Source organism: Callorhinchus milii, unplaced genomic scaffold (assembly GCF_018977255.1).
Source record: "Callorhinchus milii isolate IMCB2004 unplaced genomic scaffold, IMCB_Cmil_1.0 Scaffold1, whole genome shotgun sequence".
NCBI lineage: Eukaryota > Metazoa > Chordata > Chondrichthyes > Chimaeriformes > Callorhinchidae > Callorhinchus > Callorhinchus milii.
The window spans coordinates 65,566,287-65,581,916 of NW_024704742.1; the positions used below are offsets into that span (position 1 = coordinate 65,566,287).

General features: G+C 42.9%; 1 protein-coding gene across 1 annotated transcript in view; it reads left to right on the top strand.

Moving 5' to 3' along the window:
• Window positions 1-15,630, top strand: part of poln (polymerase (DNA directed) nu) — a 103,890-nt gene that overhangs the window by 48,550 nt on the left and 39,710 nt on the right. Inside the window, exons 13-14 of the mRNA XM_042342212.1 lie at window positions 5,475-5,532; window positions 9,038-9,115. Of these exons, the coding sequence (XP_042198146.1) occupies window positions 5,475-5,532; window positions 9,038-9,115 (136 nt within the window). The remainder of the gene's footprint in view (window positions 1-5,474; window positions 5,533-9,037; window positions 9,116-15,630) is intronic.

Below are 15,630 nucleotides of genomic sequence, written 5' to 3' on the forward strand. Positions count from 1 at the left end.
GTCTCGAAGATGTGATAAGGTGCTATATCAAATGCAAGGATTACTATTATTATTTATTATAAAGCTGCTGTGTAGCTGATCACCAAAGGTTTACTAGGACCCAGCTGTACCGCAGACAGTATGGAGGTCTAATGCCCTTTATAAGGAAACCTGGAAGTACATTGCACCATGTTGACTGCTCAGATGACGTTAAAGATCCTATGGAACTATTTGACAAAGAAGCTTCTACTGGTATCATTCATTTCATAGTTGTTTGGGACATTGCTGGGCACAAATGAGTTGCCACATTTGCTTACAAATACACAGTCACTATATTCTACAGAACACTGATATCTTTGAGACGTTTCAATGTGATAGGGCGCTGTTTTATTATTTAGTTATTTCCTGAGTCTCCCACCACGACCGACTACAGCCTGCTTCTTTATGGTGCAACACCCTTAATACATCATAATTATTTATATTGTGAACGTGTTTGGTTTTATGTCTCTTTCCCTATTTTAATGGTTCCTTTTTTTATTATCTCATTAAATAAACACTGCAGTATAACTATGGGCATCAAACTCACCCCCGAGTGAGTGATGCTTTAGCAGATATATTTTTACTAAATTACTGGATCTGACTCCATGAATGAGCATTACACTTGGCATTGGGATTAAGTGTCAGCCAGGCTCAGTTGGTAGCACTCTCGCCTATGATGCACGGCTACAACATATAAAAAAGGAAGGGTGCCACCTCCAAAAATGTAACATACCCCCAGCACTGCATTGGAGTGTCAGTCTAGACTATGAGTTATGAGATTTTATAAGTCCCAATGTACGGCTTGAATCCACAATCTTATGATTCAGAGACGAGTGTCCTGCCAACTCAGACAGCTACATATTATGAAATATATTGCGAGCAAATTATGATTAGAGACAAGGGACCCCAGGAAATTAGATCTGCAGTGACAGGTTATAAGTCCTCCAAGACACTGCCCCGAGCAAGTTGTAGTTGTAGTAAGCTCAAAATTTGTAGTGTTCAATAATTTAATGTTGCTGAGAATTTAGTGTCAGTTATAATTTACCTATGATAATTTACCGCAGATTATATTTTACCGTAATAATTTACCATTGGTGATCATTTATAAGTAATAATTTACCAGTGATAATTTAACGTTGGTTATAATCTGGGCCAATAGAAAAATGTGGAAATATTTGCCAAAAATTGTGGGGAGATTTGGAAAATTACGGGGGTTGATTGGTGCTGTGGACGTACATTTTACTGCCAAACTACATTTTTTCACTTTATTGATAAAAACTAAACATGAGGAAATAACACACGTTAGATTGTTGCAAAAAAAATATGAATTGCTTCTTTAATTAGGTGACCCATTTTTTTTGGTAGGGGGGAAGCGGGGGTCACCAGTGAGGCTACAGGAGCTCACCACCCCCTGCCTCTCAGGGCCCAGCACTGCACACAGACACAGAAACAGAGACCCAGAGAGCGAGAGACACACACACGCAGAAACCCAGAGAGGGACACGCACAGAGACAGAGATCCTGAGAGAGACACACACACACACACACACACACAGACCCACAGAGACACACACACACACACACACACACAGACCCAGAGAGGGACACACACAGAGACAGAGATCCAGAGAGAGAGACACACACACAGAGACCCAGAGAGAGAGAGAGACACACACACAGACCCACAGAGAGACACACACACACACACACAGACCCAGAGAGGGACACACACAGAGACAGAGGTCCAGAGAGAGAGACACACACACAGAGACCCAGAGAGAGAGAGAGACACACACACAGACCCAGAGAGGGACACACACAGAGACAGAGATCCAGAGAGAGACACACACACAGAGACCCAGAGAGAGACACACACACACAGAGACCCAGAGAGAGACACACACACACAGACCCACAGAGACACACACACACACACAGACCCACAGAGAGAGAGACACACACACAGACCCACAGAGAGAGAGACACACACACACACAGACCCACAGAGAGAGAGAGAGACACACACACAGACCCACAGAGAGAGACACACACACACACACACACAGACCCAGAGAGGGACACACACAGAGACAGAGATCCAGAGAGAGAGACACACACACAGACCCAGAGACCCAGAGAAAGAGAGACACACACACAGACCCAGAGACCCAGAGAGAGAGACACACACAGAGAGACCCAGAGAAAGAGAGACACACACACAGACCCAGAGACCCAGAGAGAGAGACACACACAGACCCAGAGAGAGAGACACACACAGAGAGACCCAGAGAGAGACACACACAGAGACAAAGACCCAGAGAGCGAGAGAGACACACACACACACACAGAGACCCAGAGAGAGACACACACAGAGACAGAGACCCAGAGAGAGAGAGACACAAACACACAGAGACAAAGACCCAGAGAGCGAGAGAGACACACACACACACACAGAGACCCAGAGAGAGAGACACACACACACACACACAGAGACCCAGAGAGAGAGACACACACACACACACAGAGACCCAGAGAGAGAGACACACACACACACACAGAGACCCAGAGAGAGAGACACACACACACACACAGAGACCCAGAGAGAGAGACACACACACACACAGAGACCCAGAGAGAGAGACACACACACACACACAGACCCAGAGAGAGAGACACACACACACAGAGACCCAGAGAGAGAGACACACACACACAGAGACCAAGAGAGAGAGAAACACACACACACACAGAGACCCAGAGAGGGACACACACAGAGACAAAGACCCAGAGAGCGAGAGGGACACACACAGAGACAGAGACCCAGAGAAAGAGAGACACACACACAGAGACCCAGAGAGAGAGAGACACACACACAGACCCAGAGAGAGAGACACACACAGAGAGACCTAGAGAGAGAGAGACACACACACACACACAGACCCAGAGAGAGAGACACACACACACAGAGACCCAGAGAGAGACACACACACACACACACACACAGACCCAGAGAGAGAGACACACACAGAGACCCAGAGAGGGACTCACACAGAGACAGAGACCCAGAGAGAGAGACACACACACACAGAGACCCAGAGAGAGAGACACACACACACAGAGACCAAGAGAGAGAGAAACACACACACACACAGAGACCCAGAGAGAGAGACACACACACACACAGACCCAGAGAGAGAGAGAAACACACACACACAGACCCAGAGAGAGAGACACACACAGAGAGACCCAGAGAGAGAGAGAGACACACACACACAGACCCAGAGAGAGAGACACACACAGAGAGACCTAGAGAGAGAGACACACACACACACAGACCCAGAGAAAGAGACACACACACACAGAGACCCAGAGAGAGAGACACACACACACACAGAGACCAAGAGAGAGAGAAACACACACACACACAGAGACCCAGAGAGGGACACACACAGAGACCCAGAGAGGGACTCACACAGAGACAGAGACCCAGAGAGAGAGACACACACACACAGAGACCCAGAAAGAGAGAGAGACACACACACAGAGAGACCCAGAGAGAGAGAGACACACACAGAGACCCAGAGAGAGAGAGACACACACACACAGAGACCCAGAGAGGGACACACACAGAGAGAGACCCAGAGAGCGAGAGAGACACACACACACACAGAGACCCAGAGAGAGAGACACACACACACACACACACAGACCCAGAGAGAGAGAGAGACAGAGACAGAGACAGAGACCCAGAGAGAGAAACACACATACACAGACCCAGAGAGAGAGACACACACACACACAGACCCAGAGAGAGAGGGACACACACACAGAGACCCAGAGAGAGACACACCACACAAACAGAGACAGAGACCCAGAGAGGACCACACAGAGAGAGACACACAGGGACAGAGACCCAGGAGAGAGAGAGAGACACACACACAGACTGTGTCAGAGAGAGACACACACACACACACAGACTGTGTCAGAGAGAGAGACACACACACAGAGACTCAGAGAGAGACACACACACACACACACACACACAGACCCAGAGAGAGAGGGACACACACACAGAGACCCAGAGAGAGACACACCACACAAACAGAGACAGAGACCCAGAGAGGGACCACACAGAGAGAGACACACAGGGACAGAGACCCAGAGAGAGAGAGAGAGACACACACACAGAGACGCAGAGAGAGACACACACACACACACAGACCCAGAGAGAGAGACACACACACACACAGACCCAGAGAGAGAGATACACACAGAGACAGAAACCCAGAGAGGTACACAAACATACAGAGACAGACCCAGAGAGGGACACACACAGAGAGAGACCCAGAGCGAGACACACAGAGACAGAGACCCAAGAGACACACACACAGAGACAGAGACCCAGAGAGACACACCCACACAGACAGAGACCCAGAGAGAGACAGATACCCAGAGAAGGACAGTCAGAGAGAGAGACCCAGAGAGAGAGACACACACACAGAGACCCAGAGAGAGAGACACACACAGAGAGAGACACACACAGACCCAGAGAGAGACACCCAGAGACAGAGACCCAGAGATACACACACACACACACAAACCCGGAGACACACACACACACAGACCCAGAGAGAGACACACACAGAGTCACAGACCCAGAGAGAGACACACGCATAGACAGAGACCCAGAGAGAGATACACACATAGACAGAGACCCAGAGAGAGACACACACATAGACAGAGACCCAGAGACACACACAGACACAGAGGCAGACACATAGAGACAGACAGAGACACAGACACACAGAGACACACACAAACAGAGACACACAGAGAGACACAGACAGAGACACACACTGACACACACACAAACAATCACAACAGTGGGGCCTCTGAGTGAAGCCCATTTGCCATTTGCGCCACACCGACCTAAGTGATGTCAAGTAAACAGCCAGGAGGCCAGCTGGCCAGAAACTTCCTTCACAGAGGTTTATAACGCAGGGCAACATTTCTGGCAGAAAAAGTGCGCCTGTCTTTTCTATTGGCCCAGGTTATAACTTACCAGTGATAACTTGCTGGTGATATTTTACCAGTGATAACTTGCTGGTGATAATTTTCCTGTAACAATTTACCAATGATAATTTACATTAGATTTGCTTTATTGAAAACTGTTACGTTTTGCCCAGATTCCCTGGGCCCCTCAGCATATTTGATGATTACATAAATAATAATGATTGTCTTTAATTGAATTCATATTTGCTCAGATCACACTTCATCTTAGCCAGACGGTCACGGCTGTTCAAAAATGCCTCTACAGAATCTACAAATCTTCCAAGAATATTATCTTTTTTAACACAACATAAGATTTATTAATAACAATTCAGTGAAACTATAATCTTGTTATTCATTGGAATTTTCAGCTCTGGTTTACAAACTTATCTATCATGTTTATTACAGAACATCCAAGCTATCCCAACACAGCCAATTCAAATCACCAAGCAGCAGTACATTCAAGGTAATAATCTGCAATCTGTTCAGACTGGATGAGGAGTTATAAGAACATAAGAATTTGCTAGGTGAAAAAAGACCAAGGTCCATCTAGTTCGTCTTCCACCATCAAGCCAGTCGCTTGACATGTTGTGTCCCAAATTGTATACTGTATCCTGTGATATTATTTTCTAGCAGAAATCTATGTAATTTGTTCTTGAAACAAACAACACTTTCTGCTTCCATTGTCTGTCTCCCTAGGGAGCCTGTTCCATAAGTTTACTACTCTCACTGAAGTAGTATTCCCACAAATTTGGTCTGAATTTACTTCCCTTCAATCGCATGCCATGCCCTCCGGTTCTACTGTTCAGTACAAAAAAAAATAGCTTATTATGATCTACATTATCTAGTCCCTTCAGAATTTTAAAGACTGCAATCATATCGCCCCTCAACCTTCTCTTCTCCAGTGTGAACATGCCCAGTTTATCTAATCGCTCTTTGTAGTCCAGTCCTTCCATCCCCTCAAACATTTTGGTTGCCCTCCTCTGAATCCTCTCAATCGCTTCAATATCCATTTTTATACTGCGGTGACCAGAACTGTGCACAGTATTCCAAGTGTGGTCATACCAGTGATTTATAAAGTGGTAGGATTATCCCACTATTTCGGCTCAATATTGCTCTTTTAATACAGCTCAGCATCTGGTTTGCTTTACTCACTGCGACTGAGCACTGTTGCAATAGCCTCAATTTATTGTCAATCAGGATCCCCAGGTCCATTTCATTTTCGTACAGATTATTTTTTTTCCATTTAAATAATAGTCCTTTCCTGGATTTTTTGTCCCCATGTGAAGCACTTTGCATTTCTCTACATTGAATTTCATCTGCCATCGATGAGGAGTCATTAGCTTTATGTGATCTGCAAAGTTAGCCACTGTGCTCGTGACACCTAGCTCCAGATTGTTTATGAAGATATTAAATAAAAGAGGTCCCAAAAAGACTTCACTGGTAAATAAAGTCTCACTTTATTCATCAGCAAAAGTATGAATTTTCCACTGATTCTCTGATCCAGCAGACAGTGCATTGTATTGGTGAGCTGGTCAGCATTTTTATCAAACATGTTTTTTTTCACCTATTCTTCTAACACGAGGCAAATTGCTTAATCTTGTAAATGAATTGTCTATATTGGACACTATTCTGAGCATTCCTAATCCTCATATGTGGAGTGAATATTGCATCAAAAGGGAAGGTAAATGGTAATTTTAACATGTTAGGGGCTTTTAAGAGTTAAAAGAGGAAGTACTCTTCAAGTGAGAAGCCACATGGAAAGGTGAGTATTTACTCCACAACAACATGTTACTATGCATTTATATAGCGCCCTTCTCATTGGAAGGATGTCCCAAATCATCCTTGAAGTTAGTGGGCTATTGATGAGGAAGAAAAAGTGTCACATCCTCCCTTGACAAAATCAATTCAGTCCTATAAATATCTTAAGATGACTTTCCCCAATACATAGCAGCACCCAATCCAGAACATGAGAAACAAAAACATTGAGGCTCAAAATTTTGCATGGTCTTAGACTCCTTAAGAATCTTACCATAAAATTTAAGATTGTGCAGGTATTTTGGAAAGTTGTTTGTTAGATTCAGTCGTAATTTAGAAGCTGTTTTTTAACTACGGCAAACTAACTTCCAAATTAGGATTGAATTCAAGATTTTCCCCAAATTCTGCACAATTTTAAACTTTAAGACTTAAGGTTGAGGGACTTCAATTATGTGGAAAGACTAGAGAGGCTAGAATTGTTCTCCTCAGAGCACAGAAGGTTGAGGGGAGATTTAACAGAGGTGTTCAAAATTATGAAGGGTTTTGATAAGAGTATTTCCTCTGGCGGGTGAGTCAGTAATCAGATTTAAGGTAATTGGCAAAAGGGGAGAATTTTTTTACGCAGGGAGTTGTTATGATCTGAAATGCACTGCCTGAAAGGGTCGTGGAAGCAGGTTCAATAATAGCTGTCAAAAGGGAATTGGATAGGTACTTGAAAAGGAAAAAAATTGCAGGACTGTGGGGTAAGAGCAGGGAAGTGGGACTAGTTGGATAGCTTTTTCCAAGAGCCGGCACAGGCTCGATGGTGCTGTAAAATTCTATGATTAAAACTAAGACTATGGCAATTTTGGATGTCTGAACTGTCTTTCCTACAAAAGCGAAGGTTCACTTTTAAATCCAAGAAAGCGAGTTCTGCTAACAGCCAGCTATATGCTGCCACACAGCTATTAAATATGAATGAGAATTATAAATTGTGTTTAATATTTAAGATCCTTTTACAATGGTCAGAGCTAAAAATACGTTTAAATCACTGGTGCTATTTGGTTACTTAGAAACTTCAAATAGATTTTTGAAGTCATATGAAAGGAAAATTTCACAGTATGTCTGGAATATTTATAGTAAAGCTTATCAACTTCCAAAGACTAGTCGGATCTTCATGTTTTAATACAAGCAGGGCTAGTGGCAATGTAGCCCTATACAGACCCAATGATAAAGTTTAAACCGTTGTATTTGTTTACAAATTAAATGAAAGGAAAAGTTGAACTGAACCAGGCTAGGGTGCTGAATCATCAATGTATTTAATTGGTCTTTAATTAAAATTGCGGAGGCTTCTGACAGCTTCAGATATGACATCTCAAATCAACAGAGAGAAGCCATATGACATGGTGCACCTAGACTTTCAAATGGCCTTCAGTACATGCATAAGAGATAGCTTTATAAACTTAAAGCAAAGTCCCAATGTAGGTATAAAACATTTGTCCAAACAGTTCTCCTTAACTTTCTGAGCTGCTAGGAAATCAACAGAGCGTTTTCTTTAGACCCACTTGCCAAGGCCAGGACCAAGCAATGAGGTGAATTTGTCATTAAAAGGTGAAGTGGCTGTGGGGAGGTACGGCTCCAGCCTACACTGATCTGACAACCCCTCCCCAACCCCAACCGTGCGTGTGTCAGCCTGGCACAGTGGTAGCACTCACACCATTGAGTCAGAAGTTTGTGGGTTCAAGCCCCACATGGGGACTTGGAATCACATAGTCTAAGCTGACACTCCAACAATAACAACAATAACAAGAACAACAAAATTACTGCGGTGTAGTGCTGGGGGTGTGTCCCATTGTTGGAGATGTGACTTCGGATGAGACGGTAACCAAAGTGCCATCTGCCTGTTCAGGTGGATGTTAAAGATCATAAGGCACTATTCAAAAAAAAAGAGAGTTTTTCTCCCGGTGTCCTGGCCCACAATCCCCCAAATAAAATTGGTCAATAAAAATGTCTCAATGACGTGATAAAGTGCTATATCAAGGATTATTATTATTAACTCTCTGGTTGCAAGTTATATATGTATTTCATTGCAACTACAGAATCTCTGTGAATCAGTGATCATCCAAATCCTATCTTGAAAAGATTTCTGGGAAGTTTAGGAAAAGGAAAAGTAAACAACATGACTTCAAAGGAAAGTGATCCTCTATCTTATGTCTATTTACCTCTGCTTGTAGGAAAGGAGCCAGAGACAGTAACCATCTCTCCAAGGAACATGTTTGTTTCATCGGACGGGTGGACATTTTTAGCTGCAGGTAACCCAATATTTATTTCTATTATCGCAGCCCGTAAGCCTACTATTCATTGCTGTGCATTTATTGAAAACGTTTTGAGACATTGTGATGTGATAAGACGCTGTAAAATGTAAGTATTCCTTGTTCTTAGTTACAGAAATAGTATGTATCAGTTAATTGCATCACATTCAAACAAAACTCCCTGCCAATCTTCACCTCCTTAAAAATATAAACCTCTTTGCTGTTATTTTGTGTCAATCCAGCTCAGTTAGTCGTACTCTTGCTTCTGAGTCAGAATGTTGAGGTTTCAAAATAAAAATTTGGATTTAAGGTTGTAATCCTGGCTGAAACGCCAGTAAAGTATTGGGAGAATGGTGCATTGTTGGAGTTTCATATAAGATATTAAACTGAGATAGTTTACCTGTTCTTCATGTGGACATTAAGGGGTAATGGGGTTTCCTGTTATAAAAGATTACTATTTTCTATGAATCATCACTAATCAAATTGATGTCAGCCTGGCTCGGTTGGTAGCACTCTCGCCTCCTTATCAGAAGATTTTGGGTTCAAGGTTCACTCATATAATCCAGACTGATTCTCCAATGCAGAGTTGGGGTGTGCTGTTTTGTTTGGATGAATGTTAAATCGAGGTTCCTACGCCTCTTCAGGTGAACGTTAAATATCCCATGGTAATATTCAAGAAGAGAAGTTTATTCCTCCCAGTGTCTTGGTCAATAATCTTCCAGATAGAATTGGTCATTCACTGTTTGTGGGACATTGCTGTGTACAAATTGTCACTGCCTTTTATGGTTATTGGCGATAAACCTACATGTAAAGGGAGCTACAAGGGCTGGACACAATCAGGCTTGATTGGAGTTTGTAATAATTGAGCTCTAATATAAAGCTGAGGGCTTAGGAGTGTGAGATGAGAGTCTGGAGAAGACAGAGTTAGAGTTTCCTTGTTAAAATAAACTATTTTTTGTTAACAGTATTGTGCAAGTTTTGTTTTTCAGGTGTGATTCACACCCTCATTCCAAGTCACTATACTTTACAGTAAATGAAGTGAAGCTTTGAAACATCTTCCTGATGTGAAAGGCACAAATTCCAGAATTCTTAATAATCAATTAGGATGTTATTATTATTAATAATTTTAATAACATCCTAATTGATTCTGCATCTCCTATTTTCGGGCCAGTGTATGCCATATTCTTGCCACCCTCTGTGTGAAGAAATGTTTCTCTGATCGCCCTTTTAAATTTGTTTGCTCCATTCATGCCCCCTTTGTTTTCAAATCGAAAGTAGAAGACACATTTTCCAGTTTGGCTCATTACCAGTGTAACAAATGGATGGTCCCATGTTTTCTGAAATAATTCTGATCTTCACGACTTACCCTTTGATAGCTAAACTGTAAGGATGTCAGTCTAACAAAAGCCCTGAGATCTGGCTGAACGTAATGAGAAAAGGAAATTGCAGATGAAAGTCATTCACTTTCAAGTCACGCATACTTGACCCAAATCTATTATCCAGCTGTAAAAGTCCAGCAGCGTTTTTTCCCACTAATTCTGGAAATTTCCACTGCAGTTTCGGCAGTAACTAAAACAACATTATCATAAATTACAAGGAAGATTAACAAAAGTGCGCTGCAGTTAAGAAATATTCCAACAGATAAAAGGCTAATGTGAGATCTTTGACTCTAGATTGTAAACTGACTGCAATAAAAGGTGGTAATTTTTATTTCTTTAAGTTTAGAGAAAGATGCAGTGTGGATTTTTGCACCAAGACAGGCTGCTATATTAATGTTTGCAAGTATTTTTGGATTGCAAAATTAAATAGGTATGAGAAAAGAGAGGGAAGGATTGTCCTAGGCGGTATTCCTCCAGATAACATTTGTCATTCACTTCATGGCTGTAAGTGTGACCTTGCTGTACACATATTGGCTGCTGTCTTTGCCTACAAAATATTCAGTCACTACATATAACTGTAGATCCATGTGAAGAGCTTTGAGATCTTTTAAGCACTCTGGGACACTACCCTGCACGAGGGGCACTATATAAATTCAAGTTGTTGTTTTGATGTTATTGGTATACTAAATGCAAGGATAATTATTATTATTAAGGAGTACTGAGAAATGTATTTGTTGGCAAACACGGCAGCCATTTTGCACACAGCAAGGTCCTATAAACAGCTATGAAGCAAATGACTAATTTTATTTGGAGGATTGGCAGAAGCATATTAGAGTACGGGCAAAGAGGAGAGATTGGGATTAGGTTGGATGTCTTAGGAGCAAAATTTACAGAAACTAATTAGCCAAATGACATGATGCTGTGTCATACATTTCTGTGGACACAATTGTAAGAGTGAGAATTAGAGAAACACAAAATGCAACATTAAAGGTGAAAAATGTGGTAGTTATCACATTGAATCTGTTATTAATTGTTGCATTTTTCAAACATTGCATATAAGCCAAATCGTTACCTCAACACCATTTCATATGCTCTGCGCAGATGCTCCCCCTTTATAGTGGGGGGATGCTCCAGGAAGCCTATCAAGAGACGTAGTTGATGCCAATTCCTGGAAGAGGCATAGTTGATAAATGGCTGCCGTTAAGGTAACTTCCTGCCCACTATGCATGTGCGTTGACTTCCCATATTAAAAAGTGCCATCTTCTGATCAATGACATTTCCTGCATGTATTCCACATGTATATATGTTTGTGGGACACTGCTGTGCGCAATTGGCTGCTGTGGTTTGCCCATAAAATATAGTCAATTCACTTTACATTATATTCAGTGAAGTGCTTTGAGATGCCTCAACACCATGATAAGGCACTATATCAAGTCCAAGGATAATTTATTCATTATTAGGTATAGCTTAGAGGAAGTGACATTGATGATGCCTGACAACCCAAAGGGCACTGTCTTATGAGCAAATCCATTTTATGGGTGGGGGATTTTCTACAACATTAGGATCTATTATGCATGTTGTATGCAGTCTGTGCAAAGATAACTTTATCATGCGTACACCATTGTGAGGATTACTTATTACTCACATAAGGAATAATTTTTCATTGGTTGTTAATTACATAACTAAGAGCATGTGCATCTGTAATTCCCTCTGCACATGTGTGTTTACAAATATTTTCCACACCTAGCATAATACAGCTGCATTTACATAATCTAAGTAACTCACTTAATACGCCCTAATATATCCTTTACCCATAGGGATCAATTGCTGTTACTAGATGCGTCTGACATTCCTGTGTTTGCCAATTTTAGTGGCACTGTAGATATGTGCACACAGCAGAGACTCTGTCAAATGGATGAATCAAATGTGCTTAACTCTGGGTTCAGCATTCCTTTCCCTAGGAAACCAGATACAATCTTCACACATAAAAGAGGAGAAAGGCCCATTTAGCCTGTTAATCTTTTTATTAAAAGTCATTAAAGAGGATCTCTTGCAGCATTGCACAGCTGAGAAGGAAAATTGAAAAGTAAGTCATATATTTAACTTCCGATCCCATCTCCAGAGGTAGAAATGTGAAACCAATTCCTGAGAGCACAAACAAGATCCAGATAGAGAAGGTACTTTAGTTAATGGATCTCATCCTTTCAGAATGCCCACCCTACCATTCAATGCAATATCAATTTATATACAGTAGAGTCTTTATAGCAGGAATGTTCCAAGGCGTTTATCAATCCTGGCTTGGCACCCGAGCTGGGGGTGGGAGCTGAGGGGGTGGGGATGGGAAAGATGACCAAAAGCGGGGTCAAAGAGGTAGGTCTTGAGACAGACCTTGAACGAGATGCGGGAGAGAGAGTCGTAGGCATGGAGTTCCAGAAAGCGGTGGCAGATCAGCTGAAAGCCCAGCTATCGATGGTAGAATGGTTTAGATGGATATCAAAGACATTATTTGAAAAGAGAAGGGAGTTTCTCCTTATGCCTGGTTAACAATTCTGTAAAATAATTAGACATTCATCTCCAGTGTATGTCATGGATGTCAGTTGGTCCTTGCTGGCACAAATGGCTGCCATGTTTGCCTATAAATGCAACACCCACCATCACAATTTACATTTATATTGTGTTTTTTAAGGAGATATCACAAAGGCTTTACATGACTGACTGGGATCCTGTGGGAGGAGGGCAAAAGTGGCCAAAAGCACAATGGAAGAGATAGGTCTTAAAGCAAATTTTGAAGGTGGGAACGGGGTGGAGAAAGGCGGAGTGATTGATTTCCAGAGAATGGGAGCAGAGTTGCTCAAGGCTCTCCCATCAGTAATGGGGCGTATAAAGTGGGGGCCAGGTTGGTGTTTTTTGCTGAGTGGAGGAAGAGAAGGGGCAGCAGGGTCACTGGAGGTTGCAGAGGTAGAGTGGGATGAGGCCATGGAGGCACTTGAATGTCAAATGAGAATTTTGAATTTGTTGCGCTGGGAGATTGAAAGCCAGAGGAGCCAAGTGAGGCTTGGGATGATAGGTTCATGAGGCCTGGCGTGGGAGAGCGTATGAGCCGCAGAGTTCCAGATGGTCCACAGCTTGTGTAGGGAGAAGCTGGGGAGTCCAGCAAGGAGGTGTTGACAGATATATAATACAATCACAACACTTGATAGTAATAAACACATGGTGCTTTGAGACGTTTCAATAGGTACTATAATAATGCAGGCCTTTCTCCATTATCTAACTGCTAATGTGCTGCTCTGTGCAAGGAACAGATCTGATGGGCAAATGGCCTTGTCTAGCTCTATCCTTTCTTGTACTCTTCTACTTGATCAGTTTTGTAACATTAAAGATTAAACGTAAGATTGTTGACCTGGTGATTTAGAAAGAACTGAACAGAAACAAAACAAAACTGATATTGCTTTTATTAAATTGCATAATCTCAAACTGTCACTTTGGTTTCGGTGAAAAATAAATAGACCTATTTTAATGCTTAGGCCTCAGAAATCTAATAAGAAATAATGGCTTTAAGTAGCTGTTTTTATTTTCTGAACTCCTTCTTTCAATGTAGTAATACAGCATGTAGTTATCTCAGTTTGTACAGCTGCAATGTCACTCGGCTGGGAAACCTTCAGCTGCTTACTCTGCACAGCATGAATATTTATAATGCCAAAGGGGCTTGTTTAAAGCTGATCTGCCCCCAGAATATTACAACAAAATCACATTTAATTGACAAAGTACTTTAAGATTATCTTACCTGAAAAGCATTAGAGGAAGCAGCTATCCTTTTATTCTGAGCTACGATCAACGGTTAGACAAGCTCGGGCTCTTCAGGCTTGAGAGAAGACGATTCAGAGGGGACCTCAGAGAGGTGAATAACGTTTTAAATACTTTAGAATGCAACAAGACAGAAGAACAAGAGGACACGGGTTTAGAATTGAAAACGGTAATTTTAGGACAGATACCAGGAAGTTTTTCTTAGAGGGCAATCAACTTAGGAGGGTTGCCAGGAAAGGTGGTTGAGACCAGTACACTAGACTCATTTAAAAAGCAGCTTGGTGCTGTGATAAAGGGCGGTCTCGTGTGGCATTCCTCAGGGCTCTGTGCTTGGTCCCCTCCTTTTCAACATCTACATGCTTCCTTTTGGTGACATCATCCGCAGACATGGAGTCAATTTCCACATGTATGTGGATGACACCCAACTCTATCTTTCTGCATCCACCCCTTGACTCCAGGACCACTGCTGTGCTGACAGAATATTTGTCAGACATCAAGTCCTGGATGAGAGCGAACTTTCTACAGTTGAATGTCAACAAGACCGAGGCTCTCCTGATTGGCTCCCGTCAGGGCCTCCACACCTCAGGCGCTGACAGAATCACCATCCATGGTTGCACACTCCACCTTACTGAGCTAGTTCAGAACCGTGGGATCTTGTTTGATCCTCAACTATCCTTTCTACCCCACTTCTGTACCATGTCCCGCTATGCTTTCTACCACCTCAACCAACATAGCCCGGCTCCGCCACTGTCTTACATCACAGGTTGGCGAAACCTTCATACACGCATTCATAACATCCAACCTTAACTACGCAAACTCCCTGCTTGTCGGTCTCCCCAACTCCTCCCTCCATAGGCTGCAGATCATCCAGAACTCTGCAGCCCGTGTCCTCTCCCACACCAAGCTCCGTGACCCTATCTCACCCGACTCCACTGGCTTCCCATCACACAGAGGATACAGTTCAAGATCCTGGTCCTCACCTTCAAAGCCCTCCATGGCATTGCTCCCCCCTACCTCTGCAACCTACCAACCTCTCCGTTCAGCAAGCTCCTGCCTGCTTCATGTCCCCCGCCTCGCCCGCCCACCATTGGCGCGTAGGCCTTCTGCCACTCTGCCCCACCCTCTGGAACTCCATCCCAGTCTCTCCGGCTCGTCCCCTCCCTTGCCTCCTTCAATACCCAACTCAAGACCCTCCTCTTCGACCGTGCCTTCGGTCACCCTCCTTCACTCGCCCACAAATATATGGTCAATTCACTTTACAGCATACTCTATGAAGCGCTTTGAGACGTCTAGAAGACATAAAAAGTGCTATATCAAATGCAATTATTATTA